This window comes from Schistocerca piceifrons, chromosome 2 (genome assembly GCF_021461385.2).
Source record: "Schistocerca piceifrons isolate TAMUIC-IGC-003096 chromosome 2, iqSchPice1.1, whole genome shotgun sequence".
NCBI classification, from domain to species: domain Eukaryota; kingdom Metazoa; phylum Arthropoda; class Insecta; order Orthoptera; family Acrididae; genus Schistocerca; species Schistocerca piceifrons.
In genome coordinates this window covers 931,645,405-931,665,325 of record NC_060139.1, presented here as the reverse complement: position 1 = coordinate 931,665,325, position 19,921 = coordinate 931,645,405, and the positions used below count along the sequence as shown (strand labels likewise).

The 19,921-nt window shown below is 43.3% G+C and overlaps 1 protein-coding gene across 1 annotated transcript in view; it reads left to right on the top strand.

Annotated features, from left to right (window-relative positions):
- LOC124776005 (UDP-glucosyltransferase 2-like) overlaps positions 1–19,921 on the top strand; it is a 117,713-nt gene that overhangs the window by 41,783 nt on the left and 56,009 nt on the right. The window contains exon 5 of the mRNA XM_047250847.1: positions 2,341–2,560. Within this exon, the coding sequence (XP_047106803.1) occupies positions 2,341–2,560 (220 nt within the window). The remainder of the gene's footprint in view (positions 1–2,340; positions 2,561–19,921) is intronic.

Genomic DNA, 19,921 nt, shown 5'->3' with positions numbered 1-19,921 from the left:
CAAATGTTGACCTGAACAAGGAGCATACTGAATCCAATCGCAGTTTTTATCAGTTTCTTAGTAGAGTTCACCACATCAAACACATTCATCCTCATCTGATTCATGAAAGTTATTTTCATGATCTTCTACAATGTCTGCGCAGGTGAACTACTTGCAGTATCGTATAGAGCATCTTCAGTCTGTTTTTCTCTTCACTGCTATCACCATTTGGTAATCATTTGTTGCCTTTTTTCTGTTTGCTTTCATTTATTATCCCTCTTTTCCTTTACAGTTTCAATATCTTCAACAGAATTTAACCCTTTGGATACAGTTGCTGCCTCCTTCTTAAATTTAATGGTTTTATCAGTGGAAGGAACAGGTGATATTTCTTCCAAAATTTTTGTCTGTGCTGGCTTAGGAGAGGTCAGTTTTTAGGTGATAATCTTTGAAGTTTTAGGTTTAGTAGAAGTGTAGTCCGAAACTGTGTCAGTGAAGGAATTATTTTGCGTAGATAACTCTGCTATTTTGATGTGTTTGGAATCAGTAGCTCTTTTGATGAGCTTTGAAGTAGTTGACTGACCTGTGTGCAACATTCTGTCTTGCATTTGTTACCACAGACATATCTTCCGACAAATAAGTATAGTCTGGGACCGTGGCCATCTTCAGTGGGATTACTGTGCATACCTTGAGCTAAATGTAATCGTGTACAACTTCACTCGCATGAAAACAAGTGGTCCATATCTCCCAAATAACATTGGTCCATCGCTCCCAACTGTCTGGGGAAGAAGAACCACCCCGATTTTTGTCCGTAGGCAGCCAACTCTGTGGCCATCTTAGGTTAGTTTCATACCTACACATTTGTCAGCCTCACAGGAAAAAAACTGCATCAATATTATACAAACTAAGCCTTAATATTACAATTATGTAACTACACGATAAAACTTTTCGGTTTACCAGAACAGAGAATCTGATTTTTCTGCACAACTAACACGAAAATGACTGCAACACTTCTACACTACGTTTCTTGACGAAAGAGCTTCCTTACAAGTAGAGAGCCTGTATAGGGAGAGAGTGGCCAACTGGACGATACGGTGGCCATTTTTCTGCCAAACTGCGGGCGGGACTTTTGAATGGCCAGTAGTGGAGTAGTCATTCGTTAAATGCCTTTGTTTATAAGAATAATGTGTTATAATAATTTTCACAGAGCCAATTCACAGGTCTGTTTTCAAATTTAACTATGTATACTGCAAGTCGTTTTATATGTAGTAAAAAGCAAAAACGACTTACTTCGTATAGACAAGAGTACTTGGTTGGTTTCCACAAGGCTCCTGTTTGATTTATGTCAGCCCTGTTGACTGCGGCTGCCCACTGCTTTCGTCTTTCTTCATTGCGTGGAAATGCTAACGTGCGAAATCTACCTTCGCCTCTATTGGAACAACCAAATGCAGCACAACCTGGCGTAGTTTACGAACATCTGCAGAACGAATTACAGATGTCAAAAACAATACTGTACAATTACTAACGTCTTTACTTCAAACATGTAGGCCTACCGATTTCATCACAAAACGCTTCATTGATTGAACTCGTATTTAAGATCGCAAACGCTAATTACGTACTAAAAACGATATACAACTAAATCGAACATGCATGTACAACGCATAACAAATCTCTCAATAATTCAAATGTCTTTTAATCGTTTCTAAGAGTCCTCTGAACTTCAATTCAACTCAAAAGCACGGCGAACATAGGAAGCGCGAGAGACGTTTGGTGCCATTTTTCTGCCAAAGCTAATCAACCAATCACGGGCAACTTCACCTATGGCCACTCTCTCTGTATACAGGATCTCTACTTACAAGCAGAGGCAGCTGCGGTCCAGCGGCGCATTTGTGAAACACACCACTGGTCAGTCTCATCGAAGGGTCCAGCTCTCGCGGACATATCTTTTTTATTGTTGTACTTATAGACACGCCCTCAGTTTTAAATTCTTCTGATGTGTGTGATCTGATGATGATGTGAGTACTGGACAACATCAGTCACGGTGTGGTCAAGGACACGTCAAAACACGACAGCTCCCTTCTGCCATTGTCTCAAGTTTCCACGCCGATCCGTCTTATTACGATCATTACATACAACCAGCTGAAGCATGTATGTACATATCGCTTCACTGCCACGACTTACGTCATTAGTGGAGGGTCGTATCGATTAGTGTGCTCTCTTAAGTGGGGGACTAATATTATTACAGTGAGCATACATAGAGTTAACAAGTCGTCCTATGAGGGTGGGAATCGCGTTATCCGATAAGGAAACGTCAACAGAACTATTTTGAAGACTTCTGCAACATTTTAGTTGTTTGTGTTACAGCTCATCCAAACGTGCGACTCTTCATCACGCAAGGTGGCCTGCAGAGTCTGAACGAAGCCACGTACCACGCCGTGCCGCTGCTGGTCATCCCGTTCTTCTGCGACCAGGCGCACAACGCCGCTAAGATACAACAGAGTGGGGCTGGCGTCCGGCTAGAGTACAGAGACATCACCAAGGACGACTTGCTGAGGAACATACGGACCGCCCTTCACGACTCCAAGTAAGCTAAGTTATGCGTTTTTACATAAGTTACGACCATATCATTTTAACCGACAGTCTTGGCTGAGAAAGGTGTCATCAAGACTCAAAAAATGGCTCTGAGCACTATGCGACTTAACTTCTGAGGTCATCAGTCGCCTAGAACTTAGAACTAATTAAACCTAACTAACCTAAGGACATCACACGCATCCATGCCTGAGGCAGAATTCGAACCTGCGACCGTAGCGGTCGCTCGGCTCCAGACTGTAGCGCCTAGAACCGCTCGGCCACTCCGGCCGGCATCAAGACTCAAATTTGTTCAATACCTCCGACGACTACGTACACCAGTTTAGTTGTTTGACCCTTGATGGGTACCAAGATGACTTGCTTATGCGGAATACAAGAAGAAATACAAAAATGGCTCTGAGCACTATGGGACTTAACTTCTGTGGTCATCAGTCCCATAGAACTTAGAACTACTTAAACCTAACTAACCTAAGGACATCACACACATCCATGCCCGAGGCAGGATTCGAACCTGCGACCGCAGCAGTCTCGCGGTTCCGGACTGAGCGCCTGAACCGCTAGACCACCGCGGCCGGCAGCAGAAATACATTGAGATGTAATTTTAAACTCGTCAAGTTGAACTTGTGTGGGCGGGGATAGATAAATTTTTATTGCTGGTGTAGTCGATACGAATGTTTATAAAACCTCTCGATACTAGTTCAGATTAGATTAGATTAGATTAATACTGGTTCCATAGATCATGAATACGACACTTCGTAATGATGTGGAACGTGTCAGGTTAATAAAAGATATCTGTACAAGATATTACATTACACAAAATATTGCATGACACTAACGTTTAAGTTGTTGTTGTTGTCTTTTTTCCCCTTAATTCATATCTAAAAATTCAGCCAATGAGTAGAAGGAGTTGTCATCTAGAAATTCTTTTAATTTATTTTTAAATGTTAGTTTGCTATCTGTCAGACTTTTGATGCTGTTTAGTAGGCGACCAAAGACTTTTGTGGCAGCATAATTTACTCCTTTCTGTGCCAAAGTCAGATTTAACCCTGCATAGTGAAGATCATCCTTTCTCCTGGTGTTATAGCTATGCACACTGCTATTACTTTTGAACTGGGTTGGATTATTAACAACAAATTTCATAATTGAATATATATACTGTGAGGTTACTCTGAGGATCCCTACATCCTTAAATAGATGTCTGCAGGATGACCGTGGGTGGCTCCAGCAATTATTCTGATTACACGTTTTTGAGCAATGAATACTTTTCTACTCAACGTTGAATTAGCCCAGAATATGATGCCATACGAAAGCAGTGAATGAAAGTAGGCATAGTAAGCTAATTTACTGAGATTCTTATCACCAAAATTTGCAATAACCCTAATAGCATACGTAGCTGAACTCAGACGTTTCAGCAGACCATCAATGTGTTGCTTCATTCAAATTCATATTTGAATTAGGCAATGCATTTGATCACATATAAGTAACTGTTCCACTCAGCATGTGTTGTATCTAATAAAAGAATTTGTTTGAGCTACAGGCAAGTATCAAAAGTCTATGGAACACATAGTAATAGAGATTCATCATATCCTTTATTTTGAAACAAAGGAAGTGATTAAAGCGGAACTAATGATCCAAATAACACATACTACGTTTTTGTTTTATACTGCATATTAAATAAGCAGTGTGTACTCAATTGTCAAAATTTTATTAAAAAATTTTCACATTAGGCTTTATTATTCATTGTTTAACAGTGTTTAATTAGAAGTCTCCTGCTGTAATAGTATCGACAGTATTTTTAAAAAACCTTTTCTTTAAACAAATACATTAAAATGACAGTAATATATTCTATAGTGTAGGAATCAGGGAATCTGCCTGGCCACGGGAGTACCTCAACTTCTTAATAGAGACACATGCCAAGTGTCAACGAGCATTGTCTTGTTGAAAAATGGCACCACGATACTGGAGCAGGAGAGGTAGCACTTGAGGACGTAGTATGTCCGTGACGTACTGTTACAATTACCTCAGTCAGTACCAGAGATGACCTGAAGTCATACTCGATGGCTCCATACACATTGATGCCAGAAGTAACATTGCTGTGGCTCTTCAAAACATTGGAAGAATGTAACCACTGCTCAAGTTGGCGCCTTACTCGCCTACGGTGGTCATCCGGAGTAGCGCAGCCACTAGATACAATGTTACACCATGCACCAGCAATCCATGCTTCCTGGACGCAGCACCACTCCAAACGTAGTCGTTTATTTTGTGGTTTTAACGGACGCTGCTAGTCTCCAACCGATGGTGTGGGATGACAGCAAACGTTGCAGACAGTCAGTTACTTGTTGTCGGATGGCAGATCCATATGTGAGGGGGCTACCATGTACTTGATGGGTATTTCGGTGAGTTTCCCTTGTTGTCGTAAAATGGGGTAGACCGGAATCTTCTTGCCTAGTACGTCTGTCCTCACGTTCCCACGCAGTCCAACACTGGGCACTGTAAGATCTGAATGATTCAAAAATCTGAGTACTGCATGATTCGACCACCTACCCAAATGGGGGCCCACAAAGGGGCCATTTCCAAAATCCGTCAGTGACTGATAACTCTGTTTCACAAGACTACTCGGCATCTCCTAGTCTTTCATGGTCATTTGACAGCCGGAGCTTCAATACAGGATATCCATAACTTTTACTTTAAGATGAAGTTTTAATACTTTGTGTTTTATTTTCAGTTTTCTTCTATGGTTTTACTTCTGTTCTTTACGACTGACTGCCATTACTTAAGGCTAATTTAGTGGAGTTTTGGCCGTCCGGTGTGGCCGAGCTGTTCTAGGCGCTTCAGTCTGGAACCGCGCGACCGCTACGGTCGCAGGTTCGAATTCTGCGTCGGGCATGGATGTGTGTGATGTCCTTATTTTAGTTAGGTTTAAGTAGTTCTAAGTTCTGGGGGACTGATGATCTCACATGTTAAGTCCCATAGTGCTCAGAGCCATTTAAACCGTATTTTTAGTGGCGTTTAGTGCTGCTACCTCAGTAGAAGTTTTATTACTTTTCCTTTTATACCGACTTTTTTTTAAATACCGCACCATGTTGGTCCGAAGATTACGTAGCCGTCGTCGAGTGAGCCAGTTTGTGCGTTTGCTACCCAGGTTTTTGACATTTTTTGCAGAGCTAGCTGCATGCTGGTAGAGCATCCTTGCAGTTTCTCGACATCGCTTTCCAGTCATGATACATCAGTCAGTAGATGCAGTTCTCACGGTAGACAATCCCTACGAAGGTGGAGAGCCAGTTCCAGAGCCCTATTCTGAATTCGCTGCAGATGTTCGATGCGGGTGTCGACAGTGTTGCCCCAGGCAACTGCTGCAGACTCAAGGAGAGGTCGTATGGGACGCATGGAAGCTGCCCTAGATGATGGAAGAATCAGCAATGATCAACGGCATGAGGGTGCAGGAGGCATTGGAAACCTCTACGTTAAAGACACGTAACGTGCATCCATAAGACATGTGTGTTGTAATTGAAAAAGTGTCAACCATTGGCAAAAGATTTTGTACTAGTCCCCCTTTCTGATCTCCGGGGAGGGACTTTCCATGGGGGAGGTGACCACTGGAAAAAGATTGAATAACCAATGAAAGGGTGACGTTCTTCGAGTCGGGGCGTGGAACGTTAGAATTTTGATGGTGGAGCTAGAAAATCTAAAACGGGAAACTCTAAGGCTCAGTCTAGATATAGGGGAGGTCGGTGAAGTAAAATGGAAGGAAGGAAAGCATTTTTGGTCAGACAAGAACACGGTAGTATTAACAACAGCAGAAAATGATGTAATAGGAATAGTATTCTTTATGAATAGGAGCGTAGGGCAGAGAGTGAGTTATTGTGAATAATTAGTTGATAGGATTGTTTTCATCAGAATCGGCACCAAACCAACTCCGACAGCAATAGCTATGGTATACATGCCAGCGTCGCAAGCAGAACGTGGAGAGAGACAGAAAATTTGTGAGGATATTGAAAGGGTAATTCAGTACGTACAGAGAGATAAAACTGTAACAGTCATGGTGGATTGGAATGAGGTTGTGGGGGAAGGACTAGGAGAAGGGGTTACGGGAGAATGTAGACTTGTTATTAGAAACGAGAGAGGGGAAAGGCATTAAGTTCTGCAGTAAATTTCATCTATTAATAGCGAATACCGTGTTCAACAAATCACAAGAAGAGGAGGTACACTTGGAAAAGGCCGAAAGATACAGGAAAATTCCAGTTAGATTGCGTCATTGTCAGGCAGCGATTCCGAAATTAGATAATGAATTGTACGGCGTATCCATGAGGAGTTATAAACTTAGATCACAATTTAGTAATGACGAAGAGAGGGATGACGTTTAAGAGACTACTCAGGAAGAATAAACGCGCAAAAAGTAGGATACGGAAGTAATAAGGAGTGATGAGATACGCTTGAAGTTCTTTGAGGCTATAGATACTACGATAATGAATTCCTCAATAGGAATTTCTTTGAAGAGGAATTTACATCTTTGAAAAGGTCAGTCGCCGAAGTTAAAGAAAAATATAGGCACAAGGAAGATAATTGCGAAGAAACAGTGCGTAAAAGTAGAAATACTTCAGCTGATCGAGGAATGAAGGAAGTACAAAAGCTTTCAGGAAAACGCAGGAATACAGAAATACAATTCACTTACAACTTAAATTAATAGGAAGATCAAGCAACCTAAGGCGAAATGGCTACATAAGAAACGAGAAGACATCGAAAAAGATATTACTGTCAGAAGAACTGAGTCAGCATACAGAAAGGTCAAAACAGTCTTCGCTGAAATCAGAAGCAAGAGTAGAAACATTAAGAGTGGGATGGAAATTTCATTAATAAATGCAAAGGAGAGAGCAGATAGGAGGAAAGAGTATATTGCACACCTCCATGACGGGATGAAATGTCTCAAAATGTGATAGAAGAAGAAACAGGACTGGACGAGTAAGGGATAGTATTAGAGTCAGGCTTCAAAAGAACTTTGAATGACTGTAGGTCAGATTAGGCGGGATAGATAACATCGCGTCAAATACTAAGAGGAGTGGCAACAAAACGTCTATACACGGTGGCGTGTACAACGTAAGACAATTGTGATGTATCGTCAGACTTTCGGAAACACATCGTCCACACATTTTAGGAGACAGCAATAGGCGACAAGTGCGAGAATTAAAACATAATCAGCTTAACAGCTCAAGAATTCAAATTGCTGACACAAATAACATATGCAAAAAGGGAAAAGAAAACCGAGGATCTGATAGATGGCGATCGTTATGGCTTTAGGAAAGAAAAATGCACCAGTGGCAATTCTGAAGTTGCAGTTGATAACGGAAGCAAGACTGAAGAAAAGTCGAGATACGCTCATAGGATTGTCGACCTAGAGAGAGTGTTCGACAATATAAACTGGTGTAAGGTGTTCGAAATTCTGAGTAAAATAAGTGTAAACTACTGCGAAAGACGGGTGGTATACAGCATATTTGAGAACCAGAAGGAAGACTGGTATACGACTAACGAAGTAGCCGAAATAAAAAGGGTGTAACACGGGGATGTAGCCTTCGCTCCTAGTCTTCAGTCTATACAAGAAAGAAGCAATGACAGAAATAAAAAATGATTGAAAGAGTGGGATTAAGATACAAGGTGAAAGACTGTCAATGATAAGATTCGCTGAGGACAGTGATATCCTCAGTGAAAGTGAAGAAAAATTACAGAATGTTGTGAATGGAATTAACAGCCTAATGAGTACAGAATGTGGATTGAAAGTAAATCGAAGAAAGACGAAAGTAATGAGAAGTATCAGAACTGAGACCAACGAAAAACTTAACATCAGAGTTGGGGATCAAGGAACAGACGAAGTTAAGGAATTATGCTCCCTAGGCATCAAAATAACCGATGCAGACGGAGTAAGGAGGACATCAAAAGCAGACGCAGTGGCAAAAAGGGCGTTCCTGGCCAAGAGAAATCTACTAATACGAAACATAGCTCCTAACTCGAGGAAGAATTTTTGAGAATGTACGTTTGGAGCACACAGACCCTGGAAAAACCGGGACAGGGGAGAATCCAAGAATTTGCGATGTGATGCTAAATGTTCAGAATTTGATTGATTGAGAAGGTGGTAAATGAGGAGCCCTCTCCTCAGAATCAGCGAGGAAAGGAACATATTGAAAACACTGAAAAGAAGGAAGGACAGTGTGATACGATGTCTTTAAGACATCTGGGGGTAGCTTCCATGGTACTAGAGAAAGCAGTAGAGGAAGACAAAGAACACGTCCAGTAAATAACTGAGGACGCAGGATACAAGAGCTACTCTGAGTTGAAAAGACTGGCACGATGGAGGAATACGTGGCGGGCCGCATCAAAGACTGATAAAAAAAAGGTCAGTAGGATGTTCGACAGTACTCGCAGACCCCTGTTCTGAATTCTTCCGACAGGACTTACCCAGGCAATTACAGCGTGCTCAGTCTCATATCAAATGTGTTCGGTCGGTTTCAGCGCTGCCGAACTGGGGGGCCAGCATATCAATTGGAACTCGTCACTTTGTTCCTCAAACCAATCCATCAGTCCTGGCCTTGTGACATGGCCCGTTACCTTTCTGAAAAATGCTACTGCCGTAGGAAAATATGATCGTCACGAAGAAGTGTATGTGATTTGCAACTAGTGTACGACACACCTTAACCGTCATGGTGCTTTGCACGAGTTCGGCTGGATCCATGTATGCCCAAGTAAATGTTTACCAGAACATAATGGAGTCCCACGAACTTGTCACCGTCTCGCAGTACACGTGTCAACGAGCTGTTACACAGGAAGACGATGGAATCGCGCCCTCCCGTCGGGATAATGAAGAAGGTACCTGGATTCATCAGACCATGCAACGCTCTGTCACTGCGCCAACGTCCTGCGCCTTGGGCCACTTGCTCATTTCAGTTATAATTGTGCCGGCCGCTGCGGCCGAGCGGTTCTAGGTGCTTCAGTCTGGAACCACCAGGCTGCTACTGTCGTAGGTTCGAATCCTGCCTCGGGCATGGATATGTGTGATGTCCTTAGGTTAGTTACGTTTAAGTAGTTCTAAGTCTAGGAGACTGATGACCTTAGATGTTAAGTGCAATAGCCCTTGGAGCCATTTGAAGAGTTATATTTGTCGATGTCGTGGTATTAACATTCCCACATGTATGGGCCGTTCGATAAGAGGCTCGTCGTTAGGAGAGTTGAGTGCACTGTGTATTCAGACAGACTTGTAGTGTGCCAAGCATTAAAGTCTGATGTTAGCTTCGTCACAGTTCGCCGCCTGTCCTGGTTTACCAGTCTGCCCACTCTTCGACATCTGACATCTGTAATTAGGGGTAGCCATGCAACCCACGACATCTGGCAGTAATTTTATCGTGGTTTCGCCGCGTGTTGAAGATACTCACTACAGAACTCCTCGTACACACAAGTTATTAAGTTTCCGAAATGCTCGTGCCTAGCCTCCGGGTCTCTACAATCTATCATCTGTCAGACTTAGATAGACTGTGCACCTTCCTCATTAGATACACATCAAAAAAAGTTTTGCATCGCCTCGGTTAACAGAACTCCCGAAGACAACGTTAAATGTGGATATTGTATCACAGACACAGTCCCTTTGACTGTTCAGAAGTGTCACTAAACCCACCCAAAAATGTAAACAACCATGCATGAGCAGCGCCTACCAGACGGAGGAGAACCGACAGCCGACCAGTTCCAGTCATTCCACCAGGAAGGAGGTACACGGCTCGAGTTGTCTTTAGTTCAATGATACCTGGACGGTCAATACCGCGGTTCGATCGGGTCCGCATTGTTTAATTGTTTCTTTGTGTCAAGAAGGGCTCTCAACAAGGGAATTGTCCAGGCGTCTCGGAGTGAACCAAAGCGATGTTGTTCGGTCATGGAGGAGATACAGAGAGACAGGGTCGATGACATGCCTCGCTCAGGCCGCCCAAGGGCTACTACTGCAGTGGATGACCGCTACCCACGGATTATTGCTCGGAGGAAACCTGACAGAAACACCATCATGTTGAATAATGCTTTTCGTGCAGCCACAGGACATCGTGTTACTACTGAAACAGTGTGCAACAGGTTGCATGATGCGCAGCTTTACTCCGACGTCCATGGCAAGGTCCATCTTTGCAACCACGACACAATGGGCTCAGCAACAACAGGATTGGCATCACGTTGTCTTCACCGATGAGTGTTGCATATGCCTTCAACCAGACAATCGTCGGAGACATGTTTGAAGGCAACCCGGCCAGGCTCAACGCCTTAGACACATTGTCAGGCGAGTGCTGCGAGGTGGAAGTTCCCTGCTGTTTTGGGGTGGCATTTCATGTTGCCGACGTACGTCGCTGGTAGTCATGGAAGGCGCCGTAACGGCTGTACAATACATGAATGCCATCCTCCTACCGATAGTGCAACCATATCTGCAGCATATTGGCGAGGCATTCGTCTTCATGGACGTCAGTTCGCGCCCCCATTGTGCACATCTTGTGAATGACTTTCTTCAGGATAACGACATCGCTCGACTAGAGTGACCATCATGTTCTCCAGACATGAGCCCTATCGAAGATGCCAGGGATAGACTGAAAAGGGTTGTTTATGGACGACGTGACCCACCAACCACTCCAAGGGAGTGGTTGGTGGCGCATCGTCGTTGAGGAGTGGGACAATCTGGATTAACGGTGCCTTGATGAACTTGTGGATAGTGTGCCAAGACGAATACAGGCGTGCATCAATGCAAGAGGACGTGCTACGGAGTGTCAGAGGTACTAATGTGGACAGCAGTCTGGACCACCGCCTCTCAGGGTGTCGCTGTATGGTGGTACAACAGGCAATGTGTGGTTTTCACGAGCAATAAAATGGGCGGAAATGGTGTTTATGTTGTTCTCTATTCCAATTTTCTGTGCAGGTTCCGGAACTCTCGGATCCGAGGTAATGCCAAACTTTTTGATGTGTGTACAAAAGCACAGCACGCTGACTGATACTACATGCACTTTTCGTGCCTCTGACTAGCAGTCACTCCTCGCCAGTTGACGCTGCTGTCGCCTAGATGGCTTTGTATCGATAGTAGGTCGGCGGTCATCGTTTTCTGGCTGATCAGCGTAAATTTCTTTTGAATGGACACGCTGTATTATATGTTAAGCAGTCAGTAACATGAAAAATTACATAATGGGGTTTGCATGTCAATAAGTCAATTATATCCCGAAAATTACAAAATAAACGCGCTGCTATTGCACATCCGGAGATGCAACTGCGAAGCCTCGTCGCTGTTAATCGTTATGTGACTGAGTAACTCAATCTTACTTTCACTGTTATCACGAGGACTGAACGTAATAACAGGGTTTCCAGCCACAAACATTGATATGTATATAGTGGTTTCCCTCTTTCATGTTTTATTTATCTGTGTAGACACTGCAGAACACTACCGGTTAGTTCAAATGGTTCAAATGGCTCTGAGCACTATGGGACTTAACATCCATGGTCATCAGTCCCCTAGAACTTAGAACTACTTAAACCTAACACTCTAAGGATATCACACAACACCCAGTCATCACGAGGCAGAGAAACTACCGGTTAGTGTAGATTCACCAGTTACACTACCCAGTAAAACCATTCGCCTCTGCAGTTGTGTACTGCAACGGACCGTAGTTGGGGCTGTGTGGAGGAACAGCTTACTTCGAAGCAGGCTGATCTGTGTGGAGGTACGTACAGGTAAATTGCACTAGTGTACTGTACACTGTAGTTGGTATCAGTGTCGTGAGCATGGTGTTAATTTATTTGTCCATCCGTTCGAGGCATTCGACATGTAAATAGCTGACATGTTACTACTTTATGGAGAATGTCACCAAAATGGATTGAGCAGCACAACTGTATATCCAACGTTACGCAATAGACATGATCCGACCCGTCCATCATTCTCGAAAAGTGTTAATGCCTTCACGCTACAGGACACATATCCTCACAAATGCGGATCCGGAACAAAGGAGTAACACACGAAGCAGAAGAGGCAGCTGTCCTGGCAGCCGCTTCAATGAACCCTCACGCAAATTCGCTGTAAATCGATGGACTGGTGAGAATCCATCGAACAAGCGTTCAAATGGTTCAAATGACTCTAAGCACCATAGGACTTAACACCGGAGGTCATCAGTCCCCTAGACTTAGAGCTAGTTAAACCTAACTAAACTAAGGACATCACAAACATCCATGCCCGAGGCAGGATTCGAACCTGCTACAGTAGCAGCAGCGCGGTTCCCCACTGAAGCGCCTAGTACTGCTAGGCCACAGCGGCTGGCCGAACAAGAGTCCTGCACGTTCTTCATAGGCATAAATACCGCCAGTTCGCATGTCACTACATCAAGGGCTTCATAGCAAAGACTTTCAAATTCGCCTGGAATTGGTGAGGTGAGTTCTGCGTCGAAGCTGGAACTTTATGCATAGGGCACTTTTTACCTATGACGCCATGTTTACAAACCATGAGAACGTGAAGTTATACAATATGCACAACTAGTCACCAGAAAACCCACACTGACTTCGTCGGGTAGAACATCAACGTCACTGGAATGTGAATGCACAGTGTGGTATTGAGGACAACACATCGTTGTCCCATATTTCACTTATGACATTCTTAACGGTTGACTGTAAGGGTGATTCTCGAGATGCAGCTTACCTGGACTGATGGAAGATCTACTTCTTCATTTACGTCAAAAATATGGTGTCAGCATGATGGATGCCTTACGCATGGTGCCATGGCGAAACGAAATGCACTAAACCAACAGTTGCCAAACCGATGGATAGGATGAGGCCGTCCTGTTCAGAGATTTCCAGCGCGTTCGCATAACTCACCACATATTTTTGTTTGGGGCGCGTGAAAAAATGTGGTGTATCGGCAGGTGTCAGCAACAGTGGACAAAATTAAAGCCTGTATTTCCGCTGCATGTGCTGCAATAACAACAAGAAACACTGACAACAGTGAGCCGATCAGTGTTGAGCGTGCATAGAGGTGTAGTCATGTAAATGGTGATCTCTTCGAAAGTACGCTGTAGCGTTACTGCTTTGAGGAATGTGACTACAAATCGTCTTACATTTCGTGTGTTTCTGAGAAGACGTATGTTTGTTTTGTAAGTACTAGTGAAAGGTTGTGTAACCTTTTCAGTATGTGCAAAAGTTCAGTTTTAACGTAATCATTAAAAATGTTCAGTGACATTTCTATTTGTGACAACTACCTTTATCTGATTGATGTTCAACTACGTACAACTAGCCTTTACTCCTCTGTTAGAGCCTTGGTTACCCATTAATTATGTTAAGCCTGGCCGGTGGTATTCGGAATTTCTTGACTGCAACGTCTATTCCAGTACTGTAGTAAAGATAAATAAAGCACTATCGAGTAATCCTTTCCTTGATTTTCATTGTGTGTGACTGGACGCCTGTATTGTTTCCAGTCCACTTAATAACAGTGTAAATAGCAATAACTACAGGGTTTGTCGCATCGTAGTACGTCAATCACATCGCGATTGCGAGCTACGTGGAGTTCACGCTTGCATCTCGGGATGTACAATAGCGGCGCTTATTGAAGCGTCAATTTCACTTTGTAATTTCTTGGGGGGTAACTGACGTGCTGCGATGCAAACAACGCTGCTGCTGTTTGCGTGGTAAATAATACATTTAAAAAACCAAGTTTGTGTTGAAACTAATATTTGGTTACATTTTAGAACGTCTCATAGTGTTTGCTTTCATGAGCCCCTACCTGAAATACATACTTGTGAAACTCGTTTTTCACTGTATACCGTTCCAGAGATGCTAGCGTTGAAACGTTGAAGTAGGCGGCAATGTATGTTTGTATATTCTTCTGCCTATCCGTTAATGGATGTTTGGGAACACACGCTGTATCTTTGTCTTTATTCTACGAGCTGTACTATACAGTAGGTGATCTGTCCTTGGTACTCTTGTCCACTGCTTTATATTGAACGAAGATGTTCTTCTTCACGCTTTTCACTTTCACCCTCAATCTCCTCCTCTGTTATGAACTGTTGAGGTATTGAGGGTGGTCCATTGATCGTGACCGGGCCAAATATCTCACGAAATAAGCGTCAAACGAAAAAACTACAAAGAACGAAACCTATCTACCTTGAAGGGGGAAACCAGACGGCTCTATGGTTGGCCCGCTAGATGGCGCTGCCACATGTCAAACGGATATCAACTGCATTTTTTAAAATAGGAACCTCCACTTTTATTACATATTCGTGTAGTTGAATGTTTTAGTTGGATCACTTTTTTCACTTTGTGATAGATGGCGCTGTAATAGTCACAAACATATGGCTCACAATTTTAGACAATTGTTGGAAACAGGTAGGTTTTTTAAATTAAAATACAGAATGTAGGTACATTTGAACATTTTATTCCGGTTGTTCCAATGTGATACATGTACCTTTGTGAACTTATCATTTCTGAGAACGAATGCTCTTACAGCGTGATTACCTGTAAATACCACATTAATGCAATAAATGCTCAAAATGATATCTGTCAACCTCAATGCATTTGGCAATACGTGTAATGACATTCCTCTCAACAGCGAGTAGTACGCCTTCCGTAATGTCCGCACATGCATTGACAATGTGCTGACGAATGTTGTCAGGCGTTGTCGGTGGATCACGATAGCAAATATCCTTCAACTTTCCCCACAGAAAGAAATCCGAGGACGTCAGATCCGGTTAACGTGCCGGCCATGGTATGGTGCTTCGACGACCAATCCACCTGTCATTTAAACATGCTATTCAATATCGCTTCAACCGTACGCGAGCTATGTGCCCGACATCCATCATGTTGGAGGTACATCGCCATTCTGTCATGAAATGAAACATCTTGTAGTAACATCGGTATGACATTACGTAGGAAATCAGCATACATTGCACCATTTAGACTGCCATCGATAAAATGGGGGCCAATTATCCTTCCTCCCATAATGCCACACCATATATTAACCCGCAAAGGTCACTGATGTTCCAGTTGTCGCAGCCATCGTGGATTTTCCGTTGTCCAATAGTGCATATTATGCCGGTTTACGTTACCGCTGTTGCTGAATGACGCTTCGTCGCTAAATAGAACGCATGCAAAATATCTGTCATCGTCCCGTAATTTCTCTTGCACCCAGTGCCAGAACTGTACACGACGTTCAAAGTCGTTGCCATGCAATTCCTGGTGCGTAGAAATATGGTACGGGTGCAGTCGATGTTGATGTAGCATTCTCAACATTGACGTTTTTCAGATTCACGTTTCTCGCGCAATTTGTCTGCTACTGATGTGCGGATTAGCCGTGACAACAGCTAAAACACCTACTTGGGCATCATCATTTGTTGCAGGTCGTGAATGACGTTTCACATGTGGCTGAACACTTCCTGTTTCCTTAAATAACGTAACTATCCGGCGAACGGTCCGGACACTTGGATGATGTCGTCCAGGATACCGAGCGGCATACATAGCACACGCCCGTTGGGCATTTTGATCACAATAGCCAACATCAACACGATATCGACCTCTTCAGCAATTGGTAAACGGTCCATTTTAACACGGGTAATGTATCACGAACCAAATACCGTCCGCACTGGCTGACTGTTACGTGATAACACGTACTTATACGTTTGTGACTATTACAGCGCCATCTATCACAAAGCAAAAAAAGTGATCCAACTAAAACATTCATATTTCTTTACGAATTACACGAATATGTAATGAAAAATGGGGGTTCTTATTTAAAAAAATGCTGTTGATATCCTTTTGACCTATGGCAGCGCCATCTAGTGGGCCAACCATAGCGCCATCTGGTTTCCCCCTTCATGCTAGACGAGTTTCGCTCTTTGTAGTTTTTTTGTTTGATGCTTATTTCGTGAGATATTTGGCCCGGTCACTATCAATGGACCACCCTGTATACACTGCTTTGAAAAACTTAATGACATGATAGACAAAGTAACATAACTTACTAATACCTACTAACAGCTTGGCTGGGGTGAATGAACGTTTGGCAACATGTTTCCAGCGGTCTCCTAGTCGTGCACGGGACGTTCGACGCCACATGGTGTGAAGCCGGTCTGACTATAAGGCCAGGTAGGGCCAGCCACCCAACATGCAGCTGAGGGAATTGGGAAAGACAGTGTGCGTCTATCAGCTAGCAATTAGGGCGCTCTGTCGACATCAGTGGGTAAAACAATGTGGGTGATACACATGGTGAACAATCATCCGGAATCTGGAAGAATGAAGTTAACGAGATCAGATCACGAATTTTGTACTGATCATAGTATTGTTTCACGTGCACGGGGATCATTTCAAACCATTAGGACTGCAGGGCGAAGGAGAGAGGCGACTGACTACGGTGAAGTGCAGCAGCAGTTGACAGCTACATTGTCGTGAAGGCAAGAAGGTACCCACGTCAAGTAGTGGCTATGGCAGCAACAGCAGTTAATAAGAATGCAAGGCACGTAATCTCGCTCTCCACAGTGGCAAGGCGACTGAATGGAGATGATATCTTTGCTCGCCGACCAGGAATAGGCATTCAATACCCGCATATTAACGGCACCGTTTGCGATAGTGCCAAGAGCATAGGGACTGGACCAACGAAGAGTGGGGACACATTATCTCTTGAGACAAAAACAGATTCAGTCTGACTTGTGACTGTGGTTGTATCCTTTTATGGTGAGAGGTGATGCACACAGGAACGTTGTCTAACATGATAGATTTGGTAGTCCAGGTGTAATGGCGGTGGATCGCAAAATCTTGCATGGGCGTACCGATCTCCAAATCTTTGAACACGCTTGGCTTGGCTTTGAGATGCTCATTTTACTTAAGTTTGAAGTGCCTCTTGTCGTTCTTCCGTGTTTTCGATTTAAAAACTGGGTTGTTTTGGAAATCAGCCTTACGCAGACACAGTTCGTCTGATTGAGACACCAACCTGGGACACAAAATAGGAAGGAAAATGTTAAGTACAGGAACGTACATGACCTCTAACCTGGAAACAGCTCTTCACAAATACGCAATAATTTTCTTGATGGCTAGTTTGCAGATGAAACGCTGTCAAAAAAAAAACAAAAAAAAAAAAAACACGACAGTTGTTAAATTATTACAAATGCGATGTTGTACTTTACAGAAAATAAAAATTTAACCCACAGAATATGACACACTGGTGTCGAAACATGTGTGGGGAAATATGAAAATAAACTAATTGTGTTTGCATAAGGCTGATATCCAAAATATCCCAGTTTCTTTGAAAACGATACGCTCACTGGTCAAGGACTGGACAAACGAAGAGTGGGGTCACTTTATCTCCTCAGACAAGAGCACATTCAGTCTGACTTGGGATTGTGGTTGTATCCTCTTATGGTGAGAAGTAATGTACAGATGAACATTGTCTAACATGATAGATTTGGCAGACCAGGGGTTATGGCAGTAGGAGGCAAAATCTTGCATGGGCGTACCAATCTCCAAATCTTTGAACACGAAACACTCGCTGGTCAAGGACAGGGCCAACAAAAAGTGGGGTCACTTTATCTCCTCAGACAAGAGCACATTCAGTCTGACTTGTGATTGTGGTTATATCCTCTTATGGTGAGAGGTGATGCAAACAGGAACATTGCCTAACATGATAGATATGGTAGTCCAGGGGTTATGGCGGTGGGAGGCTAAATCTTGCATGGACGTACCGATCTCCAAATCTTTGAACACGATACAGTCACTGGTCGAGGACTGGACCAACTTTATCTCTTCAGACAAGAGTAGATTCAGTCTGACCTGTGGTTGTGGTTATATCCTCTTATGGTGAGAGGTAATGCACACAGGAACATTGTCTAACATGATAGATTTGGTAGTCCAGGTGTTATGGCGGTGGGAGACAAAATCTTGCATGGGCATGTCGATCTCCAAATCTTTGAACACGATACACTCGCTGGTCAAGGATTGGACCAACGAAACGTGGGGCCACTTTATCTCCACAGACAAGAGAACATTCAGCCTGACTTGTGAGTGGGGTTGTATCCTCTTATGGTGAGAGGTGATGCACATAGGAACATTGTCTAACATGATAGATTTGGTAGTCCAGGTGTTATGGCGGTGGCAGGCAAAATCTTGCACGGGCGTACCGATCTCCATATCTTTGAACGCAATACACTCACTCATCAACGTTATCGTGACACTGTGCTCCTTCCATATGGGCGTCTTTTCAGGGGAGCATTCAACCCTGACGTTATTTTTATGGATGACAAGGCGCAATAACTTCGAAGAGCACAAGTGGTGGACCTCTTGGAATGAGAGGATACTCGGTGCATGGGTCGACCTGGACATTCCCCTGAATTAAATCACATCACGCACATGTGGGATACGGTAGGGAGACATATATCAGCAGGTCTACAGGCACCAACGACCATCCAGCAGTTGTCAACCTTGCTGGTAGAGGAATGGAACGCTCCACCTCAAGAACTACTTTCCAACCTCGTGACAAGCATGAGAGCACGTTGCAGAGCATGCATTGCTGCCCATAGTGATTACACCCCTGTTAAGAACAATATTCTGTATTTGGTAAAGTTAAGTACTAATCAAAGAACGGAAAGCAGAGAGGTCTTAGGGGGTCTATACAAAGGCGATGTTCTTGAGGACAATATTATAAAAATGGAAGAGAATTTAGATGAAGATGAAATAGGAGACATGATACTGCTTGAAGAGTTTGACAGAGCACTGAAAGACCTAAGTCGAAACATGGCCTCGGGGATAGACAACATTCCATTAGAACTACTGACAGCATTGGGAGAGCCAGGCCGAAAAAAAACTATACCATCTAGTGAGCAACATGTATGAGACAGGAGAAATACACTCAGACATCAAGAAGAATATAATAATTCCAATCCCAAAGAAAGCAGGTGTTGACAGATGTGAAAATTACCGAACTATCAGTTTAATAAGCCACGGCTGCAAAATACTAACACGAATTCTTTACAGACGAATGGAAAAACTGCTAGAAGCCGACCTCGTGGAAGATCAGTTTGGATTCCGTAGAACGTTGGAACACGTAAGGCAGTACTGGCCTTACGACTTATCTTAGAAAATAGATTAAGGAAAGGCAAACCTACGTTTCTAGCATTTGTAGACTTAGAGAAAGCTTTTGACAAGTTTGATTGGAATACTCTCTCTCAAATTCTGAAGGTGGCAGGAGTAAAACACATGGAGCAAAAGACTATTTACAAAAATAAGTGGTTCAAATGCCTCTGAGCACTATGAGACTTAACTTCTGAGGTCATCAGTCCCCTAGAACGTAGAACTACTTAAACCTAACTAACCTAAGGACATCACACACATCTATGCC